This window comes from Falco peregrinus, chromosome 18 (assembly GCF_023634155.1).
Source record: "Falco peregrinus isolate bFalPer1 chromosome 18, bFalPer1.pri, whole genome shotgun sequence".
Classification (NCBI taxonomy): domain Eukaryota; kingdom Metazoa; phylum Chordata; class Aves; order Falconiformes; family Falconidae; genus Falco; species Falco peregrinus.
In genome coordinates, this window is record NC_073738.1 from 6,114,178 (window position 1) to 6,138,029 (window position 23,852).

The window sequence follows — 23,852 nt, forward strand, 5'->3', positions numbered from 1 at the left end:
GGGGATGCGTGGGGGGCAGCAAGGGGAGGAAGGGGGGCTGGGGGACAGCCTATGCCAGGCTGGGGGCACCCAGCACAGGGTGCCCCCCCAAAAATTAAGAGGAGGGGGGTGGCACGGACATTGCAGCTGGGCGCGGGAGGGCACAGGGAGATGTGCTGAAACTGGGGCAGGGGGCTGTGCTTGCCCAGGGCTGCAAGAGGCGTGTGGGTGCCACGGTGCAAGCCCCCCACACCCCTGCGGGTGCCCCCCAGATGCCAGCCCCATCCAGCTCCTGCTGGTGCAAAGGGAACCGGGCGGCCACCAGCAGCACACGCGCGTGCCGGGGTGGCAGTGCCCACCATGTGCCACACTCACCGCTCCGAAGGCCCCTTTGCAGTGGGCAGGAGCGAGACCCCAGCAGCACCGTGGGGGCTGTGCAGGCAGGATGGGGCCTCAGTGCCGCCTTTCTCCTCGCCTGCCCCAGCCGTCAATGGCTCCCCTTGTTCCTCGCCAAGCCCCTGTGTTTTCCTAACCCCCACCCTGGCGCCTGCCCCACACGAGGCGGGGGGGGGGATGCTGTGAAAGAGGCTCTTTCTTTGGAGGCAAGGGGCTGAGGCTGGGCTGCGGGGACCCCCTGGGGGGACCGGGGAGGGGTTATGGGGGTGCTGAGCGGGATACCCAGGTCTGCGCGGTGGAAGGGGCGAGCGGCTGGAGCAGCTGGGGGCTGCAGGCGGAATCCTGCCAGACGTGGGCACCCAGGTGAGCTGGGGGCTGTTGGGATGCCCCAGGGTGCCATCGCGGGTCCCTGGGACTGTGTCCATCCCCCGCACTGTCCCTGGCCCCTTTCCCTCTGCAGGGCTGGGGCGGGAAGCAGGGTGGCAAGGTTAGTCCAAGCCTTTGGAGGGGGTTGTGCAAGTCTTTCGGGGGGCCATGGGTGGAGCAGGGTGGGAGCAAGGGCAAGCAGGGCACCCAGATAGAGCAAAGCAGCTGAAGAGGGGGGTGGAGGGGAGCAGGACCCTCCCTGCAACAGGAGGAACAGACCAGGACCTCCGCCCCCCCCAGTGCTCAGCATCCCCCCAGCCTCAGGGCACATCCAGGGATGGGGCAGAGAACTGGCAAACTCAATATACTGCGTCCAGGAGCCCAGCAGCAGGTTGCGCCCCAAAACCTCCCTCAAACCCCGTCCTCACCCTGGGACCACCCCAGCCACCAGGGCCAGGCTGGGCTGCTTGCAATGGGCCAAAAATAAAGCAGAAAAGCCACATCTCATCACTAAACAGCCACTTTATCAGCCAAAACCCACCCCACAGCCCCCATCCCACAGCAGGGACCTTGGGGGGTGGTGTCACCCCTGGGAAGACAAGGGACCTTGGGGGGTGGTGTCACCCCTGGGAAGACAAAACCAACACAGCCTCCCCCTCACCTGGAAAACAGAAAGAAAACAGTGTACTCCCTCCTCCCCCAGCCAAAAAGCAGAAGAGCTCTAGTGCTTCTACAGCTCTTATTTAAGGATTTCATCAGGCCAAGCGGGGCAGGGGAGGCTGGAGAGGAAGGGGCTGGGATGCATGTGTTCTGTGTTGTCCCACTGATGCAGGGTGGATCCTGATGACCCCCCCAGGTGCTGATAATCCCCCCAAAATGCTCCAGGCAATAACTGGGTGGCAGGCAGGGCCCTGCTGGGCAGGCAGATCCTTGACTCGGCTGGGTTCTGCCTGCTGCTGGGCTTTTGACCCCTGCAAAGTGCCCCCAAAAGCATCATGACACCCCTTTGCTCATACCCACCCCTGGGATTGCCCTCCCACCCTGCCATCATCCTGGTGTCACCCACCACCCTGCCATCATCCTGGTGTCACCCACCAGCCTGGCTCACTGCGGAGGAGGGGGACACAGGCACCATCCGGGGGACCAGGCATGGGGTTGATGCGTTGACCTGTGCGGATGTTGAACATGGGAAGGGTGGAAAGGGGCCGTGGGACATCCCGGCTGCGAGCCATGTGCCTCAGCTCCTCCGTGTCACCGTGGATGGTGGTGTGGTGGACCAGCTGGATGCTGAGGGGCAAGAGGACAATTGGGTGCTGTGCCCGCGTTCCCACATGCTTCCCTGGTGGGGGGTGCGGCTCAAGGGGGTCTCTGTCTCCCCATTATTAGGGTTTGTCCCACATCACTGGGGTCTGCTCCCCATCACTGGGGTTGGTCCTCCATCACTGGGATCTGCACCCCACCACTGGGGTCCTCCTTGCTGGTGTTGAGTCCAGCAAGGCTATTGCAAAAGCAAAACAGCTCTTGTGCTCCAGCTGTGCCTGTGGGGGGTTACAGGGGGGGCGAGGCATGGGGAGAGGAGGAGGGGGGCTGGGGGGGACCCTCTGGGATGGGGGAGACCTTTAGGCTCCACCACCTCCATAACATTCCCCAGACAGGCAGCTGCTTGCTGTCCCCCATCCCTGTCCCCAATGGCCCTCCCCCCTCTCAGCCACAACAAAGCCCCCAGGAGCAGCCCCCCAGCACCCGCCCGGCTCAGCCTGGGTGCAGGGACTTACTCAGACGTCTCCAAGTCCCGTTTTTGCCTACAAACAGAGGAAAAAGGGGAATAAAAAAATAAAGATGGTGAGAAGGGCTCTCACCACTCCCAGGTTGTCCTGGGGCTAGGACGGCCAGAGAAAGGGCACCCGGCTTGGGGTGCCCATGCCCTGGCTGGGGTGGGGGGACCCCCACCCTGAGTATGCTCCCCCGACTCACACTCCCTCCCTGCGGCAGCACATGAGGTGGCCCAGGAGCAGGCAGAGCAGTGCGGCCACCGCCAGCGGCACCAGCAGCGTCACCAGGTACCCAGGCAGCAGGTCCTGGGGGGGCACCTCGGTGGGGGGCTGGAAATCCCCACCCTCCTCCAGCACCCCAGAACCCCACACGGGCCCCAGCGCTGTTGGGCTGGGCCAGACCTGCAGCTGCAATGGGGTGATGGTTAGGGGAGGTGGGGGGTCCCCACGGGGGTCATTGCAAGGGGGTGGGGGGGGCGGGGGTCTCACCAAGGTGAGGTTGCACCAGCGGATGGTGAAGTGGGGGGCGAAGGTGTCGTAGCAGGAGGCGAGGGGCTGCTGGCCCAGGCTGCAGCGGAACCGGCTCTGTGGTGAGGTGGCCGCTGCCAGGCACGATGAGAAGGCACCATGGGAGCCCACCTTCACGTACACCCTGCCAGGGTGGGGGGCACTGGCTGCAGGTGGCCCCCCCCAGACCCCCACACGGAGGCTGGGGGTCTGCCCAGGAGCAACCCCAGCACCCCCCAGGTCTGCCTGTACCCCTCCTTGCGCCCCTCGATGGGCAGGGGCACGCGGCCACCCCGGTCCAGCGTGGAGGTGACATTGATGACATGGAGGTCATCCCGCTCCCAGACGCCGGCCGTGGCCTGGAGGAAGATGTCCCGCATGGCCACTGGCAGCAGCTCCTCCACGTTCCTGTTCCCCACCAGGAACTCGCCCTGGTACGGCGGCTCCCCACCTGTGGGGAAATGTGACACTGATGGGGACACCTGGGGGGGCTTCAGGGCAGCCCAGTGTGGTTTTGGGGTGCATGGCCCTTACCTGGAGCAGGAAAGATGGTGATGACGAGGTGCTGTGCCGCTGTCTCGTAGGTGTGCCGGTTGTATGCCAGCACCTGCGAGCAGAGGAGAGACCCCCGAAGATGCCAGCCCCCAGCTCCCCATGTCACCCTCTGGCACGGGGCCGTGAGGTGGGCACCTACCTCGATGGTGTGGGTGCCCACCTCCGTGGCCATGGGACAGCCATAGAGGTAGCCCGGCTGGTGGGGGTCGCGCTGGATGTACCGCAGCCACCGCGGCAGGTCAGGGTGGTCCTGGAGGTGGGCTTGGAAGGTGATGGGGGCAGCTGTGGGACACACAGACAGGTGGGGATGGACACAGACATGGGGACACGCATGCCATCAGGCTGTGCTGCGAGTGGACCCCTGCCCTGCAAGCAGGACCCCTGCCGCAGGGGTGGGGGATGAAGGGATGCTGCTCCCGGGTGGGCTTAACAGCCTGATGGGACGGTGGGGTAGATGGAGGGATGGAGGGATGGAAGTGTAGGTAGATAGAGGGAGGGAGGGAGGGATGGAAGCGTACCATCCTGAAGGGAGGGAGAGGGACAGATGGCCCAGCTGGGGTCATGCCTGGTGGGGAGCAGGCATTAGCTGGTGCCCCCCATTAACAGTCCCAGCCCCCTCACAACTGCAGGACCCCCCCTTGTCCCCACTCCCCTTGGCCTGGCCCTCACCGCCATCATCCTCGTGCCCAGTGAGGAAGGCATCCTGGAACAGCTCCCGCTCCAGCTCATGGACGAAGATGGCTCCGGTCTCGGAGGAGACGCGGTGGTTGGGGAGGACGTGGTGGTTGGGGAGGGTGGCCTGGGACTCCCCCAGGGCCATGACTGTGGCAGGCACAGGGCTAGAGCCGGGGCTGGGGAACATGGCTCCTTCCCTGCCTCAGTTTCCTCCTTGCCCAGAGACCCCAGGGAGACCCACAGGTGCCCGCAGACCCCCCTGGGGACACCGGGCTGGGGCAGAAATGTGTCCCTGCAGTGCCAGGCATCCCGAGATAGCAGGGTGGGCGATATTTAGGAGCTGGGGGGCGACAGGGGCAGGGACGGGGATGGGGACAGCACCCTCCCTTGCCCTGGACCCATCACGGCGAGCTTCCACTTGGTGTGTCCCCCCCGCCATCCCACACCCAGCTGGCACCAGGGACAGGACGGCTTTATTTAGCTCTGTCACGTTCAGCCCTGTCCCCGTCCTGTCCCCCCACCACCGGCAGCCCCCATCCCCACCCTCCTCTGGGGGTCCCCCCATCCCCTCCCCGCAGGGGGTCCTCCCCAGCCTGGCCGTGTCCCCCCCCGGGGGCAGACAGGGCTGCCACTCGCCTGCCAGCACCCAGGCGCGGAGCAGCTTGGGGGCCTCCATCTTCGCCACCTCCGGGAGCGGGGCCAGTGCTGATTGACGGAGGCAGCGGGGCTGGCCTGGTAGGGGTGTTACAGGGGGGTCCGCCTGGGGGGGGTCCCACGCGAGGCACCCCACCGGGGCCACCTCCTGCCACCAAGGCCCTGTGGCACCCAGCCCCCTGAGCACACGGGGAGCACTGGGGCTGCCCAGAGCAAGGGGTCCGGTGGGGTGTCCCCTGGGTGGGCTCATCCTGGTGCCCCTCCAGCATACGGGGAGCACTGGGGCTGCCCGGAGGGGGGGTCCGGTGGGGTGTCCCCTGGGTTGGTGGGTTGGTCCTGGTGCCCCTCCAGCACATGGGGAGCACTGGGGCTGCCCGGAGAGGGGGTCCGGTGGGGCGTCCCCTGGGTGGGCTGGTCCTGGTGTCCCAGCTCACGGGCAGTGGGATGGCAGCGGGGGCTGGGGCACAGCGGGGGTGGGGGGATACCTGGGGACAGCTGAGACCCCCGCACATGCGTGGCAGGCAGCCTGCCAGCATCGCTGCACTGCACACGCGTGTGAGACCGGGACAGGAGCACGCGTGTCGTATGCGTGTGCGCCCGCACGGGGCTCCTTGGCAGGACGGACCGGAGGGTGCCGGGACACCGGGGGGGCTGGCGGTGGCGGGGGGCCGGACCCTCTGGCGGGGCTCGGGGGGCATGGCTGGTGGTGGCGGAAGGGGAAGGGGGTGGCCGTGTGGGGAGACGTCGCACCGCAGCGCGTCACGCCTCGTCACGCCGCGTCACGGACAAAGGGCCGCGAGGCTGCGTGTGGCGGCGCGGGGCATCCGCAGGGTCCTGGTGCCTGCGCGCTCGCTGGCCTGGGGGAGCAGGGCAGCCCCCCACCGTGTCCCCCAGCCCCGGGGTGCTGTCCCGCAGCAGGGACCCCCAGCTGTCGGCTCTGCCCCCCCCCCCGCCCGGTGCCCAGTGGGAAGGCAGCAAACCCACCAATAACCGCCCCCAAATATCCCCCGGGTGGTGCAGGAAGGCAGGGGAGCCCACTGCGCCCCCCGCCCCCGGGTACCCCTGCCTCAGTTTCCCCTCTGGGTGGAGCCGTCGGGGGGGGGGGGGGGACGGCGGACGGGGACGTGCTGCACCCCGGAGATGGATTTATGAGGACAGAAAGTAAATAGGGGTCCCGTGGGGACACCTCGAGATGGAGGGGTGTTGGGCACGGGTGTGGGGATCCCGAGGGATGGGAGCAGGGGGACACAAGGACAAGGCTGAGGGGACCAGGGAGGAGGTGCAGGGGGATGTGGGGACAGAGCCGGGAGGGGTGCAGGGACAGGACTGGGGGATGTGGGTACAAACTGGGGGTTAAGGGGATGAGATGGGGGGATGTGGGTACAAACTCGGGGGGGATAAGGGGATGAGATGGGGGGATGTGGGTACAAACTCAGGGGGGATATGGGGACAGGAGGGGGAAACACGGGGACAGGAGGGGGGGGGCATGGGTACACACCCGGGGGGCTATGGGGATGGGACGGTGGGGCATGGGTACAAAAACAGGGGATGTGGGGACAGCACGGAGCATGGAGGGAGGAGGGGGTAGGGGCAGATCCAGGGGGTATGGGTCGCAGACGGGGGTGGGGGTGGGGGTACGGGACCGAGGGGCCATCGGGACCAGCCCGCGGGCCACGGGGACAGACCGGGGGGCCCAGGGGCAGAAGCAGGCGCGGTGGGAGGCAGAGCCGGAGGGGGACACGGGGACAGACCAGGGGGGCAGGGACAGAAGCAGGCGCGGTGGGAGGCAGAGCCGGAGGGGGACACAGGGACAGACCGGGGGGTGGCACCACCCGCGGGCCGGGGGAGGGGGCCAGGCGGCGCGGCACGGCGCGGGGGAGCGCGGGCCGGGGGGCGGCGAGCGGGGCCGGGGTCCCGGCGGTGGCGGCGGCGGCGCCGCTAAGACCCAGAGGGCGCTGCGGGCAGCGGGGCGGGCGGATCGCAGCCGCCGCGGCTCCATCGCCGCCACAGAGAAAGGGGAAGCGGAGGGGAAGGGAGGAGGGAGGCAGGGCCGGGGCGGAGGGCCCCCCCGGGATGGACATGGCCTGACCGGGCTCCGCAGCCCCCCGCGGGCCGGTGCAGGTGTGCGGCGGCCCCCCGCGGCGCCCCCTCCCCACGCCGCGGCAGGCGGCGAGGGGCCGCGGCGGGCGGGGGGAGCGGCGCTGGCGGCGGCGGGCGATGCGGCGCGGCCCGGGGCCGGCATGCTGAGGACGGAGGCAGGCGGCGGGGCGGCCGCCGGCGGGGGGGCTCCCTCCGGCGGGGCAGCGGGCGGCGGGGGGCTGCGGAGCGCGTCCCCCCACCGCAATGCCTACGAGGCCACCATCCAGGCCCTGGCGCCCACAAAGGAGGCTGACGGAGAAGACGGCAAGAAGAGCCGGGGTAAGAAGTATGGCTCCAACGTCCATCGCATCAAGAACATGTTCCTGCAGATGGGGACGGCGCCCGGCCCCGAGGGCGCCTGCGACCTGGCCAAGGCCAAGGAGAAGCCCGTCCGCCTCTCCTTGCCCCGCGCCGGCAGCCTCAGCGAGAGCATGGACCAGGGCAGCCTTCTCAAGCTGGGCACCAGTGTCTCGGAGAGGGTCAGCCGCTTCGACTCCAAGCCCGACAAGCCCTTCTCCAAGCTGCAGGAGACCCGCAAGATCTTTGAGAGGAGCCCGCAGGAGAAGGCCACCACCACCAAGCTCTTGCTGCGCAAGGAACGAGCTGGCTTCCAGGACCGTAAGCTGGACGTGGTGGTGAGGTTCAACGGCAGCACCGAGTCCTTGGACAAGCTAGACACCGAAGCCGTCTCGCCCACCGTCAGCCAGCTCAGCGCTGTCTTCGAGAAGGCCGACCTCCGAAACAACCTGCACAAGGCGCCCGGACGAGCAGGAGGACCGCTCAATGCCAAGGTGGTGGGCAAGCGACCCCGCGTCTTCTTGCCAAGCCCCGAGGCTGGGCGGCTGGGTGATGGCCACGCTGCCCTGGCCCGCAGCCGGCCGCCGGAGGAGGAGAAGGCAGTGGGGAAGAGCGGCCGGCCGGCGGAGAAGGAGACGGCTGCCCCACGGGTGCAGGAGGTCTGCAAGATCAAGCCGGTAGAGGTGGAGGAGAGCGGCGAGGCTGAGGAGGAGGAGGAGGAGGCGACGGTGGCAGGCGAACCAGTGCCTGCACCCCAGCCGGCTAAGGGGGCCGAGGGTCAGGTGCCCACCGCTCCCCGGCTGGAAGGGGGCTTGGGGGCAGCTGCAGGCGAGGAGGGCGTCAAGGGCGAGCGGGCGGAGGAGGGCGATACCTACGAGGAGGCCAAGAAGGAGGACTTCTCTGAGGCGGACCTGGTGGACATAAGTGCCTACAGTGGGCTCGGGGAGGACTCGGGGGGCAGTGGGCTGGAGGAGGAAGAGGAGGCTGAAGGGCTGTACGAGCCCGAGTCAGGCTGTGTGGAGATCCCTGGGCTGTCTGAGGAAGAGGAGCCTGTCCCCAACCGCAAGATCCAGTTCAGCACAGCCCCCATCCAGGTGAGACTGCCTGGGGATGGAGGGGCAGCTGCGGAGGGGGGGCAGCCTGGGGTGGGCGGCAGCTGGGGATGGGGGGTACCCCAGGGTGGGTGGATGACCCCTGGAGGGGACTGGTGCCAGGGACAGGGATGTGGGGTGGGGGTCTGTGCTCCCCCCCCAGCCACAGGGCCTGGCATCCTGCTTGGCCATACTCTTGTGCTGGGGGAATGAGGGCGGCCACCCAGGCCTGACGAGCTGGCTAATGAAGGCCCCTGCCCTGGCATGGCACAGCACCCCCACCAGCGAGGGGTCCCCCTGGGGCCGGTGTGATGGGGAGGGGTGGTGCTGGCACTCACTGGAGTGGGCCATGCGCAGCACCCGGTGCCAACCCACTGCCATGCCTGGGACGGGCCAAGACCCACCCCATATTTTGGGTGGGGATGCCCGAAATGTCTGGGTGCAGGGTGCTGGGTGCCGTGGCTGCACCGCCACCCTCTGCCCATGGTCCCCTGTGGTCCCTCGGTGCTGGGGATCCTCCCAGACTGCGGGTCCCCGGGGATGAGGTGGCAGTGGAGGGGCTTTTGCCCCTGCCCATGGGCCCAGCCCAGCGCCCAGGACTGTTTCGGGAAGTGGAGGAAGGGGAAGTGTCTTGGCGGCATGGCCGGGCGGGGGGCAGCATCGCCCGTCTCCCCCGTTCCCTGGCTGGTTTTGGGGTCCCCATCTGGGATGCTCCCGTGGCGATGGGGTGGGAAGGGGCCGTGCAGCTATTTCGGGGTGTTCTCTCCTGCTTGTATCCCCCCAACCGGAGAAGCAGCGATTGCTTTGTGCCGGAGCTGAGTTATTTTTAGAGCTCGGCCTATATTCTGGCTCTGAGTCAGAGCGGGTGGGTGGCCCCACCTGGGATGGGGGGACGGGGACCACCGTGGCCCGGGCAGGGGACAGCAGTGGCAGTGTGCTGGGTGGCTGCATGCTGGGGGGGGACTTGGTCCTGTGGGAGCCTGCCAGGCCAGCCCTGGGAAGGGTGTCCCCTCCATGGATGGGCAGCTGGGCTTTTTGGGGTGCTCTGTTTGCCCCAGCACAGCCTTTAGCCTCTTGCTTTTGCCCACATTCCGCTTCAGGGTGATGGTTGGGGTCCCACATGAGACGGTGGGGAGGGAACCTGAGCGTGTGAGCACTCCAGCTTCCCCCTTGGGTGCACGGGTGATGCTGAGCCCCGCAAACCTGCTGTAGCGGTTAGGGCCAGAAGCACTGGGGACCCCCACCCAGCCCCAGCGCGGGCCCCAAGGTGGGTGCCCTGCACCCTGAGATGGGGCACACATGCTGCCCCTTTCCCTGGGCTTGTGCTGGCTCCGGCTGCTTCTCCCTTGGAACCTCCTGCAGGCCCCTGGCACATCCCACCCCACCCCCAGACCTGGAGACAGGGGTGGGGGGCACAGCAGGATGAGCCAGGATGTGTGCCTGCAGCTGTGGGCTCAGGTGCCTGCGGCACCCTGGGGACTGTGTGTGGACGGGGTACGAAGGCATGTCCCCTGCCCTGCTCACCCCCAGCACTCCTGGGAGCCACCCGGGTGGATCCTGCCCATCTGTGAATGTCACCGGGCTTTGTGCGATGGCCCTTGACACTCATCCCTTGTACCCTTTGTTGCGAGGCTTTCACGCTGTGGTCTTGTCCCTAATCCACTCGCCCGGCAGCATCACCAAGCTGGGGCCCCTCTGGAGACATCTGCCAGGCTCTGTGCCCGGCCAGCCTGTCCCCATCTGGAGGGCTGCTGGCAACCCCCCAGGGTGTGGGGAAAAGGCAGCCCCCCAGGGTGCGGGGACAAGGCACCCCACTCCTGGCTCTGGGCTGGGGCCATTGTCCGACCTCAGTGCCTGGCACAAGGGCACCCAGCCCAAGGGTGAGTGTGGGGTTGCCCCCAGCCCCTCCTGAGCTGCTAGCTCCTATGGACCAGGTGTGGGAGGGTTTAGGGGTGCCCCATGATGGGGGTCAGTGTCCCCTGGGATTTAACACATTAGAGGACCATACGTGTGTGGTCCTGACTTCCTTTGCCTTCCATCGCCCCGCTCTGGCTCGATGCCCCATGCTGGGTTCCGTCCCTGGCCTCGGATGGGGCTGCCACAAGGCCTCGGCAGTCCCAGGCGTCCCCATCCCTGCTCCCTTGGGACTGAAGGTGGCTGGGGACCTCAATGTCCCCAGACCCAGAGGACAGGGGCAGCCCCAGCCCCAAGGCTGACCCCTCCTCAGTGCCCAAGCACCCTGCAAGTGAAGCCTGATGGGGAACAGTGGGCCTGGGAGGGACAGAGACCTGGGCACAGGGGTGGCCCATGGACCCCCGAGGCCTGCAGAGTCCCTGGTGCTCCCTGTGCCCAGGCATCCCTCCAGGCGAGCACAGGGAGGTGGAAGCTGAACCTGCTAGGTGGAAAATGAGGGGAATAAACCAACCCCCTCCAACCCCCACACCTAGGGTGGGATTTACCTCTCCCAGGGACAATGGTGGGTTGGGGTCCCTGGGCTTCAGGCTGGCAGCTCAGGCTTGGATGGAGGTATCCAGGCAGGGGTAAGGTGCAGGGAAGGGCAGAGGTGAGGCTGCCCTGAGAGCAGGGCCCTTCCTTGCTCCCGTGGGGCCGTTTGGACCATGAGAAGGTGGTGGGCTGAGAGCTGAGAAGCCCCTGACTAGGGAAGGAGAGGGGAGGAGCAGGGGAACAAGCCAGTTCTGCTCACACCAAACTGTGTCACAGAGCAGCCAGTGCTTGCACACACCATCCATCCATCCATCCATCCATCCATCCATCCATCCATCCATCCATCCATCCATCCATCCATCCTTCGATTCATCCATCCATCCATCCTTCGATTCATCCATCCATCCATCCTTCCATCCATCCATCCTTCCATCCATCCAGCTATCCATCTATCCGTCCATCCAGCCATTCATCCCTCAGTCCATCTGTTCATCCCTCAGTCCATCCATTCATCCATCCATCCATATATCCATCATCCACCTATCCTTTCAACAGTGGGCAGGGCATGGCACCATCACTGCTGCCAGGGCAACCCCCAAACCATCTGAGTTTCCTCACACTCCCCCTCACTCTTGGGGGGGGGGATTCTCCAGTATCTCACAGGCTCAGTAATGCCCCCCATGCCCCTTCCCAGGGCTCCCCCTACCCCGGGATGCCCCCTCAGCCACAGGTGCTGCCGGTGCTGTGGGTGGCTGCGGTGCTTGTCTGCCCCATCCCGGTGCCTCGCTGAGCAGCTCCCTCCGCCCCGGCAGGTCTTCAGCACTTACTCCAACGAAGACTACGACCGCCGCAACGAAGATGTCGACCCCATGGCCGCGTCGGCCGAGTACGAGCTGGAGAAGAGAGTGGAGCGGCTTGACCTCTTCCCTGTGGAGCTGGAGAAAGGTGGGTCCTCACTCTGTCCCGCACCCCAGCGCCCCTGTGGCACCTTGGGGATGGGTTGGAGGTGACTCCATTGATGTTGGGTGGCTGCTGCACCCTGCCAGGACACAGCTGTCTGTCTCTGCAGACTCCGAAGGGCTGGGGATCAGTATCATTGGCATGGGCGCAGGGGCCGACATGGGCCTGGAGAAGCTGGGCATCTTCGTCAAGACGGTGACAGAGGGTGGGGCGGCCCACCGGGATGGCAGGTAAGGGCTGCCTGGCCCCAAACACCCACCACGGTCCCCACTGCCACATGCCTGTGGGCTTGGCTGGTGATGGAGAAGCTGGTGTGGGAGCAGGCAGATGTGCCAGATGTTCCCTGGGGTGGGAGATGTTGGGGAGGTGGGCAAGGGGTGGGCCCGTTGCGATGGTCTCCTTGTCCCCAGGATCCAGGTGAACGATCTCATTGTGGAGGTGGACGGCACCAGCCTGGTAGGGGTGACGCAGAGCTTCGCCGCCTCCGTCCTCAGGAACACCAAGGGCCGTGTCCGGTAGGGCCCAGGGCTGGGGTGTTTGGGGGGCCGGGGGACCCCCCTGTGCACCCTGCCCCATGGCCTGTCCCCAGAGCACCCCAGCTCCCAGGCTGGGCTGTCCCCCTGCCCCAAAATACCTCTGTCCCTCCAGTCCCCATGCCCGCTGTCTGCCCTGTGCCACCCTAGTGCTCTCTGCCCCCCCACATCATCCCAGCATCCCTTCAGCGCCCCAACTCATCCAGAGGCCTCATAATTCCCCCCCTGGAATTTCCCCCCAGGAACACTGCCTGTCCCAGCAGGGATGTCCCCTGGTTGTGCCACCTGGGCGTCCCCTGGCTGAGCCTTCCCACTGTCTCCTGGATGTGCCACCTGGGTGTCCCTGATTTGGGCCCCCCCCATGGTCAGAGCCCCCCACCCCCGGCTGAGCCCTGCTGTCCCCACAGGTTCCTCATTGGGCGGGAGAAGCCAGGGGAGCAGAGTGAGGTGGCGCAGCTGATCCAGCAGACGCTGGAGCAGGAGCGGTGGCAGCGGGAGATGATCGAGCAGCGCTACACCCAGTACACTGAGGATGACGAGGAGGTGAGTGGGACAGCACCCACCCAGGAGGGTACAGATGTGGTTCCCCCTCCCCATATGGGGCTGGTGATTCAGTTTCCTCAGGTGGGATGGGTTTGGGGTGTCAGGCTGGGGGCCACCATGTGCCAGCGCTAGTCCATGTCCTCTGCAGACGGGCGAGTACGCTACAGATGAGGAGGAGGAGATGAGCCCCATGTTCCCCAGTGGGGAGATGGCCATTGAGGTGTTTGAGCTGGCCGAGAACGAGGACACACTCTCCCCTGTGGAGATGGACCCTGAAAAGCTGGTGCACAAGTTCAAGGAGGTGAGGAGGGGATGGGGGCTGCCAGGGGAGCGTGTCCACACATGGCAGAGTGTCCACGTGCCCCATTTGAACACCTGGCTTCTCTTGCAGCTCCAGATCAAGCATGCCGTCACCGAGGCCGAGATCCAGCAGCTGAAGAGGAAGGTGAGTGGGTGCCCTGGCTCCCTGCGGGCAGACGGGACCCCCTTCCATCTCCCTGGCCCCCCCTGGGTCTCCATCTCCCCGATCCCCTCTTACCTCCCCACATCTTCCCCAGCCCTCTCACCGTGCTGCGCTGTGCTATGCCATGTCATGCCTGCTCCCAGGCCATGCCGTGCCGTGCTGTGCTATGCCGTGTCATGCCTGGCCATGCCGTGCCGTGCCATGCCGTGCTGTGCTATGCCATGTCATGCCTGCTCCCTGGCCATGCCATGCCATGCCCTGACCCTGCTGTCCCCCAGCTGCACTGCCTGGAGCAGGAGAAGGCGCGCTGGCGGGCTGAGAAGGCCCAGCTGGAGCAGAGCGTGGAGGAGAACAAGGAGCGGATGGAGAAGCTGGAGGGGTACTGGATGGAGGCACAGAACCTCTGCCAGGCTGTGGATGAGCACCTCAAGGAGACCCAGGCCCAGTACCAGACCCTGGAGCGCAAGTACAGCAAGGCCAAGAGGCTCATCAAGGAGTACCAGCAAAAGTGAGGGCAGCACTGGGCCCTGGGCACTGATCCTCCCTGGGCACAGAGCATCCCCCTGGGCATGGACCCTTCCCTGGGCACTGACCATGCCCTTGCATGGACCCACTCGTGGGGCACTGACCCCTTCATGGGTGCCCTTTGCCCTTGAGCATGGCCCATCCCTTGGGCATGAACTGTTCCCCAGGCACAGACCATCCTCTGGGCAGAAACCCATCCCTGAAAGCACCAAATCCTCCCTGGGCACCCTCTGTCCCGTGGGCAGGGATCTTCCCGTTGACATGGACCCATCCCTGGGGCACCAACTCCTTCATCCCTGGGCATCCCTCATCCGTGGGCATGGACCATCCCCTGGGCAGGGACCGTCCCCTGGGAGATCCCCGGGCACCACCACCCCACTGAGCACGGTCCCTCCCTGTCACCCGGGGTCCCCCCTGACCTGCCCCACCTCCCGAGGGTCTCCCCGGTGCTGGGTGTGGGTGACGTGCACCCATGTGCTGGCCCCCACAGGGAGATAGAGTTCCTGAAGAAGGAGACGGCGCAGCGGCGGGTGCTGGAGGAGTCGGAGCTGGCGCACAAGGAGGAGATGGAGAAGCTGCAGGAGAAGGTGGGCACTGGGCGCCGGGACGCGGGCTGCCCCTGAGCCCCCCGGGCACGGCCGGCCCCAGCCTCGGCCCCGCCACCCAGCCCGCTCCACCAGCTGCTCCTGCCACGCCGCCGTCGCGGCCCATGGGCTCCTGTCGCCGCTGGATCCCAGGATGGATCACAGCAGATCTGCTCAGGCACCGGCTCCTGCCAGCCACTGGATCCCACGCCGGGTGGTAGCGGAGTTGCATGGGGCGCTGGCTCCCCTCCGGACTGAGCTCCGGCTGCTGGATCCCATGCCGGATTGCGGTGGATCTGCTTTGGGTGCCGGCTCCCACCGGATTGTGCTCCTGCCACTGTGCCCTGCACTGGATCGCAGTGGATCTGATCGGGTGCTGGCGAACGCCCGATCCTCCTCCTGGCACTGGATCCCACACTGGATTGCAGTGGATCTGCCTAGGGTTTGGGTTGCAGTGGATCCTGCTTTAGGGTCTGACATCCCATAATGGATCAAAAGAGATCTTGGGCACTGGATCCCAGGCTGCTTGTGCGGGATCATGCAGTGGTTCCTGGTAGATCTGCGCAAGGCACGGTCACACTTGATCCTCTGGATCCCATGCTGGTCATGTTGGATCCCACAACAGATCGCACTGGATTCCATGCTAGCTACACTGGATCCCCCCCAGCGTGTGGGACCAGAGCTGTGCTGGGTCATAGCAGATCCTCTGCGGGGTTGGTGGATCCCCCAGGATCCCGCAGCACCTGCCGTGAGGGGCAGCGGGGGGCCAGCACCTGCCCAGCTGGGGGGCACCAGGGTGCAGGCGGGCAGCGGGGAGGTCCCCTGGCCCCCAGCAGAGCCCCCCAGTTTGCCCACCCCTGTGCCCTCCTCCTGTCACCCCCAAAGCATCCCCTGATGTCCCACAGAGACTCACCCCCAGTCTGCCAACAGCCCCCCTGCCCGCCCCTGTGCCCCCAGCCCTGTGCCCCCCCAGCCCCTCCCCGGCCCTCCAGCACCCTGTCTGTGCTGGCCCCCTGCCTGTCATCCCCCCTTTATCCCCCCAGCCCTTCGTCTCTGCCCCCCCCCAGTTCCCCTGTGTCCTGACCCCCTTGTCCTGTGCGCCCTCCAAGTCCAGTGGCCCCTCCGTGTGTCCCCCCATGTCCCCATCCCTGTGCCCTCATCCTGTCCCCCCCCAGCCACATGTTCATGCCCATGTCTCTGCCCACACCCGTGTCTCTGTGTCCCCGTGTCTGTTTCCCCTTCCCCTCCACCCCGGCCCTGTGCCGCCCCCCGCCCCCCTGTCCCCCCGCTGAGACCTCTCTCCCCTTTGCTGTTTTTCAGATCTCCGAACTGGAGGCCAAGCTGCAGACTTTGAAAAATTCCAACCCGACTTAAACCACCCTCAAACCACAGCGATTTGGGGGGGGCTTCTCTCCCCCAGCCCTGTCCCCGTTCCCTCCCCCCCTTCCCACCAGGGAGGAGCCAAGACCCCCGCCAAAGCCCCCTGGTGCCCCCCACTCCCCCCTGGGGGCACAGACAGCAAAGGGGGGAGCAGGGCACGTCTTGGGGGGGGTGGTGGTGGTGTCCGGGGGGTGGTGGGGTGGTGCGGACACCCCGCGTTCGTGTCTGTGTCCAGTGTGAGTCTCGTGGTGACGTGATGGACCAATTGGGGTGGGGGGCATGCCCCCCCTCCCCGGCCTCCCCCTTCCCTTCAACTTGACCCCCTCTTCCCCCCGGACACAGAGCTGGCACCCCAGAGAGCTGGCACCCCGGTTGGACGCTGTTGGGGGGGGGAGGGCAGACAGAACTGCCCCCCCAACATGTGAGCCATACTGGGCAGCGAAGCGGGGGTATGCTGGAAGCGCACCCCCCGTCCCCCCCTGCTGTCCCCAGCTCTTCCTCTTGGGACTCACCTGGAGCACCGGCTGGGAAGGGGCTGGTTGCCTTTGCCCCCCCGCCCCTGCGGACTTACCCCGGTCCCACAGCGAGGTGCCCCCCTCGGGTTCTGTGCCTGGGACACCACGGACCTTCGCCATGGAGGGGGGGACCCAAAGTGCCCCCCCACCCCCACCCCACCCGTGCCACCACCACCGGGCCAGAAGGATCCCCTCAGCCTTTGCCAACCTCTGCAGTGGGCATGGGGGTGACACCAGCCCCTCCGCAACCCCCCCGGGGATCTGGGGGCTTCCTGGTACCCCACTGCAGGGGCACGGCTGGGGGGGTTGCCCCCAGGGCCCCCTAGCACCTGCCACCACCCTCCCCAAGCCCAGGGCTTTCGCCTTCCCTGGGGGTGGGGGGAATAATGCACAGGGGTCCTCCTCCAGGGTGGGGGCGATGCTCTTACCCCCCCAACTGTAAATACCTCCCCCCCCCAATAAATCACAGTATTTCTCTGGGGCTGGGACGAACCCCCCCACTGGCCAACCCCAGCTGGGTAGGGGGGTCCCAGCCCCTCGGCCCAGGGGGAATCCCTTTATTTTCGTTTCTATTTTGCCCCCTCGCCCCTCCCCCCCAAAGTACCGAGTCTCCGACAGTAACTGGATGTGGGGGCAACTGGGAGCCAGAGCTGGTTATACTGGGAGGGGGAGGAGGAGGGCACGGGCACGTGGGAGGGATGGGGTAGGGGTGGGTGTCCGACTGGATTGGAGCCACTTGGGGTGGGGGGGGGGGGAAGTATTTAAGTGGGGGGGCGGGGAGCAAGAGCCCCGGGGGGGTGCTGGGGTTATTTAATCTCACACGTATACCTGTGGGTGTATATACTATATATATATGTACGTATGTATGTACTGGTCCTCGTTTTGTAATGCAGCGTCCATGCATCCCGCCAGCCCCATAAATGGCCTCAGCGTCGCCCACGCCTCCTTGTCCCAGGCGGGGGCAAACTGGAGGGCACTGGGGGGACTGGAAGGGGTTGGGGGCACTGGGAAGGGTTGGAGGCACTGGGAAGGGTTGGGGGCACAGGGAGGACTGGGGGGTACGGGGAAGGATGGGGGGCACTGAGAAGACTGGGAGGGACTAGGGGGCACAGGGAAGGATGGGGAGGACTGGGGGCTACTGGGAAGGATTGGGGGCACTAGGAAGGATTGTGAGGCACTGGGAGGACAGGGAAGGACTAGGGGGCATAGGGAAGGATGGGGGGCACTGGGAGGACTGGGAAGAACTAAGGGGGCATGGGGAAGGATGGGGGGCACTGGAAGGACTGGGAAGGACTAAGGGACATGGGGAAGGATGGGGGCCACTGAGAGGACTGGGAAGGACTAGAGGGAACAGGGAAGGATGGGGAGGACTGGGGGTACTGGGAAGCATTGGGGTTCACCGGGAAGGATTGGGGGGCACTGGGAGGACGGGGAAGGACTAAGGAGCATGGGGAAGGATGGGGGGCACTGGGAGGACTGGGAAGGACTAGGGGACACGGGGAAGGATGGGGGCACTGGGAGGACTGGGAGGCACTGGGAAGGATGGGGGGTACTGGGGGGCACTGGGAGGCCAGTGTATCCATGGTGGCAGGGGAGGGCCGGGGGAGGCGGAGTGCGTGTGTGTCCCCATGCCCGTGCCCTGGCCCCGCCCGCAGGCGCTGTCCCTTCAGCACTGCCGCCCGCGCCGCACACCGGGGCCGAGCCGGGCCGGGCCGGGCCGGGCGGGGCGGGGCGGCTGATCCCGGCCCCCCCCCCCCCCGCTCCCGGCCGCTTCCGGGTTCCTGTCCCCCCCCCCCCCTGCGGCCCCCGGCCCGGCGGGGCGGCCCGGCTCCGCAGCGCCCTCCGCTCGGCTCGGCTCGGCCCGGCTGCCCGGCGCTTCCCCGGCGCCCTCGGCCCGGCCCGGCGGCGGGAGGTGCCCAGGATGCCCGAGGAGCGCGGGTGAGTGGGGGAGGGGGACGGGGGACCTGGGCGTAACCCCCGGTACAGCCCCATCCACCGGACAGCGACCCCGGTACAGCCCCACCCCCGGTACATCATCCCCGGTACAGTCCTACCCCCGGTGCAGTCCCATCCCCCGGTACAGCATCCCCGGTACAGCCCCATCGCCAGTACAGCATCCCCGGTACAGCCCCATCCCCGGGTACAGCATCCCCGGTACGGCCCCACCCCCGGTGCAGCATCCCAGTACGGCCCCACCCGCGGTACAGCATCCCCGGTACGGCCCCAGCCCCGGTGCGGCCCCAGCCCCGATACAGCATCCCGGTAGCGCCCCAGCCCCGGTACAGCAGCCCCGGTACGGCCCCATCTCCGGTACAGCATCCCGGTACACCACCACCCCGCGACGGTACTGTCCCCTGCCGGTAACGTACCTGCTCCCGGCACTGCCCCCAGCCCCCCCCTCCCCCCCAGCCCAGACCCCTTTCCCAGCCCCACACGACAGCGCTGGCCCGGCTCCCTGGGGGGAGGGAGGGGCTGGGGGGGAGCTGGGCTCGGATCTGCCCCCCCTCACCCTGCCAGCCCCCACCAGACTGCCAAGGCATGAGGTCCCCCCCCCACACACACCGGAGAGACCCCCGAACACCAGGGATTTGGGGGGAAGGGAGAGAGATTTAACCCCTTCCCAGCTGCCCTGCAAAGAGCATCCCCATACCCACCGCCCCCAGCCTGCTCTTGCCCCACATGCCCCCGGGGGGGGCTGCCCTCCACGAGCGGGGGAAGGTGTGTGCTGCGTCCTGCTCCCTCCCCAGTCCCTGCCCCCCGGCGCTGTGACGCTGTGCGAATGGGGACACTAGGAGGGGGACACCCCCTTCCCACCCCTACGCACAGAGGGTCTGAGTGCACAGGGGTCTTAGTTCCCTCCTCGACTCCCCCTCACCCCCCTCCCCTTGGCATGGGGTGCCCCCCTCCCTGACTGTCCCCTCTGTCCCCAGCTCTGTCCCACCATGTCTGTCTCCAAACTGCAGGATGTGGATGAGGTTTTCGGTGAGTCCCCAGGGGCCCGTGGGGTGCAGAATCACCCATGGGTGCTGCCCCCACGGGTCCCCACCCACCCCCAGTGTCCTTCTGCCTGCCACTGCGAGGGAGGGGGACCCCAGAGCTAGGCCTGAGGACAACATGTACTTGGAGACAGGCATGGGGCATGCAGTCACCTGCAGAGGGACATGTGTGGGGCAGGGGACACACATGGGGCACAGATACACACGTGTGGGCTTAGGGACGTGCATGGGGCAGGGGGACATGGGGACACAGGGACACATGGGGCACACAAGGATGTGGGTGTGGGCACAGTGATGTGCACAGGGTGACACAGACATGGGGAGACAGCAGGGGACACTGCCCAGAGCTGCTCCTCGGGCTGGCGTTAGGGTGCAGGAGGCTGTGACAGGGCAGGAACATCAGGGACATCCCAGTGAGACTCTGGACAAAGCTTTCTTCCTCCCGGGTGCCAGGGACACTCTGTCCTTGGGGACACCCCACTGCTCCTCTCCCTGTGCCAGGGCATCTCTTTGAACACTTCTCTCTGTCCCTCTGTCCTATGTCCCCTGTCCCACCCCACCGGGGTGCCCCATCCATCCATCCACATCCCCCACTGCCTCCACTGGGATCCCCCACCCATCCTTTGATTCTCCTACCTTGTCCCTGTGCCCTGCTGTCCCTCTGTCCCCTCTCTGCCGGGCTGGCCTTCTCTGACTGTCTGTCCACGTCTCCCTGCAATGCTCTCCCATCCCCTTCTCCCTGCCCCTACCTGGCCATCTGTCCTTCCATCCCTGTCTTCACTCATCCATGTCCCTCCATCTCTGGCCTTATCCCTCCCTCCCTGTCCCTGTCCATCCATCTGCCCTTTTCCTTACCTGTCTGTTCATTCATCCATCCACCATCTTCCCTCTCCCTACCTCTCCACCTGTCCATCCCTCCATCCCCACCTCCTCATCCCTACCCATCTGTCTGTCCATCACCTTTTCCTAACCTGTCCATCTGTCCACCCATCCTTCCAACTGTCCTTCCCTTGTAACTCCTTGTCCCTACCTCTCCATTTGTCTGTCCTCCTCCTTCTCCCTATCACCATCCCTCCCTCCCTCCATCCACCTCTTCCCTCCCCCCCGTCCGTCTGTCTCTCTCTCTCTTTCTCTCTCTCTGCCCCGGTCTCTCTTTCACCCCCAGATTTTACCGCTGTGGTTCCAGAGACGCCGCGCTTGGACAGCAGCCTGCAGAAGGCCCGCGCGCGGCTCCTGGCCAAGGGCCGCCGGCACCGGCCATCCCGCTCCCGCCTGCGAGACAGTGCCAGCTCCACTGAGGGCGACGAGGGGCCCGAGGCAGCGGTGAGCCCAGGGGGCACCAAGGACCCAAGGGCAGGGTTGTGGGGGGATGCCTTGGCTGGGAGTAGGGAGGGGATGGGGGACATCCCCCCTCCCCCAATGCCGTGTGCCCCCCAGGGAGCCAAGGGCGATGGCAGCCCCCGGCCCCCTTGCCCTTCTCCCATGGTGCTGACTTCTCCTTCGAGGTGGGGGCAGTGTGGTGGGTGCTGGGGGACCCCCCAGCCTCCTCGCCCCCCCTCAGCTGCTACCAGCCCCTCACCAATGCCTTGTCCCAGGAGGGGCTGGCGGGCACCCCCTTGCCCCAGCCCTGCCACAGCTCCGACAGCTCGCCCGGCTTCGCCCGCCGCGACGCCCGGCCCCAGCGGCACAGTGAAGGTGAGTTCCCCAGACCCTCCCCAGCTGGGGGGCATGTGGGGACCCTGGCACCCATGTGGGAGGCAGTGGGTGATGCTCCCGTCCTCCTCCTGCAGACGACAGTCGGGACATGAGCCCCCCTGAGCCGGCCAGCCCCATTGTGGGGCTCGATAAGAAAACGCGGAGGAAGTTCTTGGATTTGGGGTGAGACCTGGCCCTGGGCGGATGGAGAGAGGGAGGGACACAAGAAAGGATGGAGAAGGGATAGAGATGCAGGGCTGGAGAAGGGATGGAAAGATGCAGGAATAGATGGAGAGATGCCTGGAAGGACATGGATGCCTGGAAGGAAAGATGGAGGGGTGCACAGAGGGAGGAGGATCCTCTGAAGGTGATGGAATGGTCTCCGAGGATGCATGGGGGTGGGGACTTGGGAGCCGTGGGGGCAGCACAGCCATTGGGCACCTCACTCCCTGCCAACCTGGCTCTCTCCCACCCAGGGTGACCCTGCGCCGGGCATCCTCCAGCAAAAGCCGAAAGGAGAAGGGCAGCAACCGCCTGTCCATGGGCAGCAGGTGAGAGCCCCCTCTCCGGGGCAGGGGGTGCTTCCTGGGGACGGCCCCGGTGCCCTAACACAGCTCTGTCCCCAGGGAGGTGGTGGAGGGTCCCAGCCGCCCCTCAGGGTCACCCTTCCTGCCCTTCTCCTGGTTCTCGGACAGTGCGAGGGGCTCAGCCTCCCCCGGCTCCGCATCACCCACCGGCTCCCCCCAGCATGAGGGGCTCAGCCCTGCCAAATCTGCCTCCCAGGTCAGTGCCCAGGAATGGGGGGCTCCTGGCCCTGTAGGGTGGGTGGGTATAGGGGAGGGTATGGGAGCCCTATAGGGCCAGGGAGCTGTAGAGAAGGAGGTTGGTGCTCCTGTGAGTTAGGAGCTATAGGAGAAGAGGTTACAGTCAGCTATAGGAACTGGGGACAAAGCCCCATAGGGTCAAGATAGCTATAGGGGAAAGGTATCAAAGCTTTATGGTCACGATAGCTACGAGGGGAGCTCAAAGCCCCATAGGAACCCTCTCCCCATAGGGAGAGGGTTCAAAGACCACTAGGATCAAGATGGCTTTAGGGGGGATCAAAGCCCCACGCAGTCTGGGAGCCCTATAGGGAGCCAGAGCCCTTTGCGGGGGGGTGCTGGGGGGCTGCAGACTGCTCTGGGGCAGCAGGGCCAGCCCTGCCCTCGCCCCTCCTGCTGCCCCAGGACTCGACGCTGAGTGAGGACTCCCCACCGCCCAGTGCCAGCCCACGCCTGCCTGGCCCCCCCCCCACCAAGTGCTCCTACCCCTACCACACCCTGTCACAGTCCTCGGACGAGGTGAGCGTGCGCTGGGGGTGTGAGGCCGGGGTCCCTCCCCACAGGTGCCATGGGGATCCCCCGGTAACACCCAGCCCCTGTGCCCAGTTCCTGGATGAGCCCCCTGGTGCGGCCGCAGGCTGGACGTGCCAGCAGGTGGGACAGTGGCTGGAGAGCCTCAACCTGGAGCAGTATGTGGAGGAGTTCTCGGCCCATGGTGTTGATGGTCCACGGCTCCTGCACCTTGATGGTGCCAAGCTCAAGGTATGGGGCTGGGGGAGCCTCTTCTGCTGGGGTGCAGGGGGTTCCAGGTACCCCAGCAACCTGAATTATGGGGTAAGAAGTTTAAGGTATCCCCATGGGGTGCTCCAGTGGGCAGGAGGTCTGTCTGGGATTCTAGGCAGAGCTCTAGATACCCCAACGGGCTCATCACAGGGTACCTAAAATCTCTTGTCCTAACTGGCTGCTCCGCGGGGCAGGAGGTGGGGGGAGGTTCCAGGTATCCCAACAGACAAGTCAAGGAGTCAGGACGTTCTAGGTACCCCAAGGGGCTGGTGCACAGGGGACATAAGGTACCTCAGCAGGATGATCCTGAGGACAGGCAATGCGGGGGGCTCCAGGTACCCCAAGGGGCTGGTCCGTAGGGCAGGGGGGTGTTGGCACCCCATGGCCACGGGGGAGGTCATGTCGCCCCACTGCCAGCGCCACTGTGCCGGCAGGCGCTGGGCGTGGGCAGCTCGCAGGACCGTGCAGTGCTGAAGCGGAAGCTCAAGGAGCTGAGCCTAGCTGTGGAGAAGGAGCGCAAGGCCCAAGAGAAGGCGGAGAAGCAGCGGGAGAAGCAGAAGAAGAGGGACCAGGAGCAACGGTGGAGCTAAGGGGGGACCAGGAGCACCCCTGCACCCCATCCCCACCCACAGCCCCCAGGATGCCCTGGGGACACCCAGCTCCGGCACAGCCGCTGTGGCCACACGGCCGCTGTGGCCGAGGGACAGCGATGCCAGGCTGAGACAGGCACGACTGCCCTCTCTGCACCCCATGGGCACAGTCCGGGCCCCTCACAGGCCCCTTTTCTGGATGCAAAAGGCACATTGGACCCCCCTCCCTCCCTGTCCCATCACCCCCAACCCGAGGGGTCCGGAGGGGTCACAGCCACCCCTCTCACCCCGGCCCCCAGCATGGTGTGGCACCAGCTGAGGACAGTGCATGGCCTGACCCCCTCCAGATGTGCACACCCTCCAGGTTGGGGTGTGGGAAGTGAATGCAGAAACCCACCCACCCCACCCGCGAATATGGCACCCCGGAGGACACCCCAGGAAATAAAAGGGTACTGAGGGCCAGTGCAAACCAGTGCGACCAGTGCGAGCCTGACTGGGATGGGGCTAGGGAACAAGATGGGGTGGGGGGATCTCAGTGCCAGGCTGGGGGGGACAGAGCACGGCTCCTCCCCAGGACCAGTGTCCCCA

The 23,852-nt window shown here is 66.4% G+C and overlaps 3 protein-coding genes across 6 annotated transcripts; 2 read left to right on the forward strand and 1 right to left on the reverse strand.

Moving 5' to 3' along the window:
- Nucleotides 1-1,249: 1,249 nt before the first annotated feature.
- Nucleotides 1,250-5,825, reverse strand: SGCA (sarcoglycan alpha). 2 transcript variants are annotated; one of them, XR_008744664.1, is made up of 10 exons: nt 4,887-5,823; nt 4,245-4,397; nt 3,715-3,857; nt 3,555-3,627; nt 3,273-3,471; nt 3,003-3,165; nt 2,716-2,921; nt 2,517-2,543; nt 1,348-2,028; nt 1,250-1,310 (listed from the first exon to the last, which is right to left on the reverse strand). XR_008744664.1 is itself a non-coding variant. In XM_055789848.1 (10 exons), the coding sequence occupies exons 1-10, from the start codon at nt 5,152-5,154 to the stop codon at nt 1,399-1,401; spliced, it is 1,428 nt and encodes a 475-aa protein (XP_055645823.1). In that variant the 5' UTR covers nt 5,155-5,825; the 3' UTR covers nt 1,348-1,398. The 2 variants fall into 2 exon arrangements, 1 of the variants encoding a protein (XP_055645823.1); XM_055789848.1 differs by lacking the exon at nt 1,250-1,310 and having other exon boundaries at nt 1,348-1,402; nt 1,837-2,028; nt 4,887-5,825.
- Nucleotides 5,826-6,824: 999 nt separating this feature from the next.
- Nucleotides 6,825-17,078, forward strand: PPP1R9B (protein phosphatase 1 regulatory subunit 9B). 2 transcript variants are annotated; one of them, XM_055789846.1, is made up of 10 exons: nt 6,832-8,434; nt 11,689-11,821; nt 11,946-12,066; nt 12,247-12,351; nt 12,777-12,912; nt 13,061-13,213; nt 13,304-13,357; nt 13,654-13,883; nt 14,391-14,487; nt 15,805-17,077. In XM_055789846.1, exons 1-10 carry the CDS (start codon nt 7,145-7,147, stop codon nt 15,856-15,858), a joined length of 2,373 nt encoding a protein of 790 aa, XP_055645821.1. In that variant the 5' UTR covers nt 6,832-7,144; the 3' UTR covers nt 15,859-17,077. The 2 variants fall into 2 exon arrangements, with proteins under 2 accessions (XP_055645822.1, XP_055645821.1); XM_055789847.1 differs by lacking the exons at nt 13,654-13,883; nt 14,391-14,487 and having other exon boundaries at nt 6,825-8,434; nt 15,805-17,078.
- Nucleotides 17,079-18,157: 1,079 nt separating this feature from the next.
- On the forward strand, nt 18,158-23,720 carry SAMD14 (sterile alpha motif domain containing 14). Of its 2 annotated transcripts, none has more exons than XM_055789849.1 (10): nt 18,158-18,317; nt 19,310-19,361; nt 20,541-20,698; nt 20,971-21,070; nt 21,166-21,253; nt 21,547-21,621; nt 21,697-21,853; nt 22,297-22,410; nt 22,498-22,653; nt 23,109-23,720. In XM_055789849.1, the coding sequence occupies exons 2-10, from the start codon at nt 19,322-19,324 to the stop codon at nt 23,262-23,264; spliced, it is 1,044 nt and encodes a 347-aa protein (XP_055645824.1). In that variant the 5' UTR covers nt 18,158-18,317; nt 19,310-19,321; the 3' UTR covers nt 23,265-23,720. The 2 variants fall into 2 exon arrangements, with proteins under 2 accessions (XP_055645824.1, XP_055645825.1); XM_055789850.1 differs by having other exon boundaries at nt 20,562-20,698.
- The last annotated feature ends 132 nt before the right edge of the window (nt 23,721-23,852 follow it).

Excerpts from the sequence above, each read along its gene's own strand:
- SGCA (XM_055789848.1), bottom strand. The coding sequence starts at position 5,154 with ATGAGCCCACCCAGGGGACACCCCACCGGACCCCTTGCTCTGGGCAGC. Across the intron at positions 3,858-4,244 it reads TGGGCACGAGGATGATGGCG|CTGCCCCCATCACCTTCCAA; the intron begins GTGAGGGCCAGG and ends TGTGTCCCACAG. Across the intron at positions 2,922-3,002 it reads GCTGGTGCAACCTCACCTTG|CTGCAGGTCTGGCCCAGCCC; the intron begins GTGAGACCCCCG and ends ACCCCATTGCAG.
- PPP1R9B (XM_055789846.1), top strand. The coding sequence starts at position 7,145 with ATGCTGAGGACGGAGGCAGGCGGCGGGGCGGCCGCCGGCGGGGGGGCT. Across the intron at positions 8,435-11,688 it reads TCAGCACAGCCCCCATCCAG|GTCTTCAGCACTTACTCCAA; the intron begins GTGAGACTGCCT and ends CCGCCCCGGCAG. Across the intron at positions 13,884-14,390 it reads ATCAAGGAGTACCAGCAAAA|GGAGATAGAGTTCCTGAAGA; the intron begins GTGAGGGCAGCA and ends TGGCCCCCACAG.
- SAMD14 (XM_055789849.1), top strand. The coding sequence starts at position 19,322 with ATGTCTGTCTCCAAACTGCAGGATGTGGATGAGGTTTTCG. Across the intron at positions 21,071-21,165 it reads GCCCCAGCGGCACAGTGAAG|ACGACAGTCGGGACATGAGC; the intron begins GTGAGTTCCCCA and ends CTCCTCCTGCAG. Across the intron at positions 22,411-22,497 it reads TGTCACAGTCCTCGGACGAG|TTCCTGGATGAGCCCCCTGG; the intron begins GTGAGCGTGCGC and ends CCCTGTGCCCAG.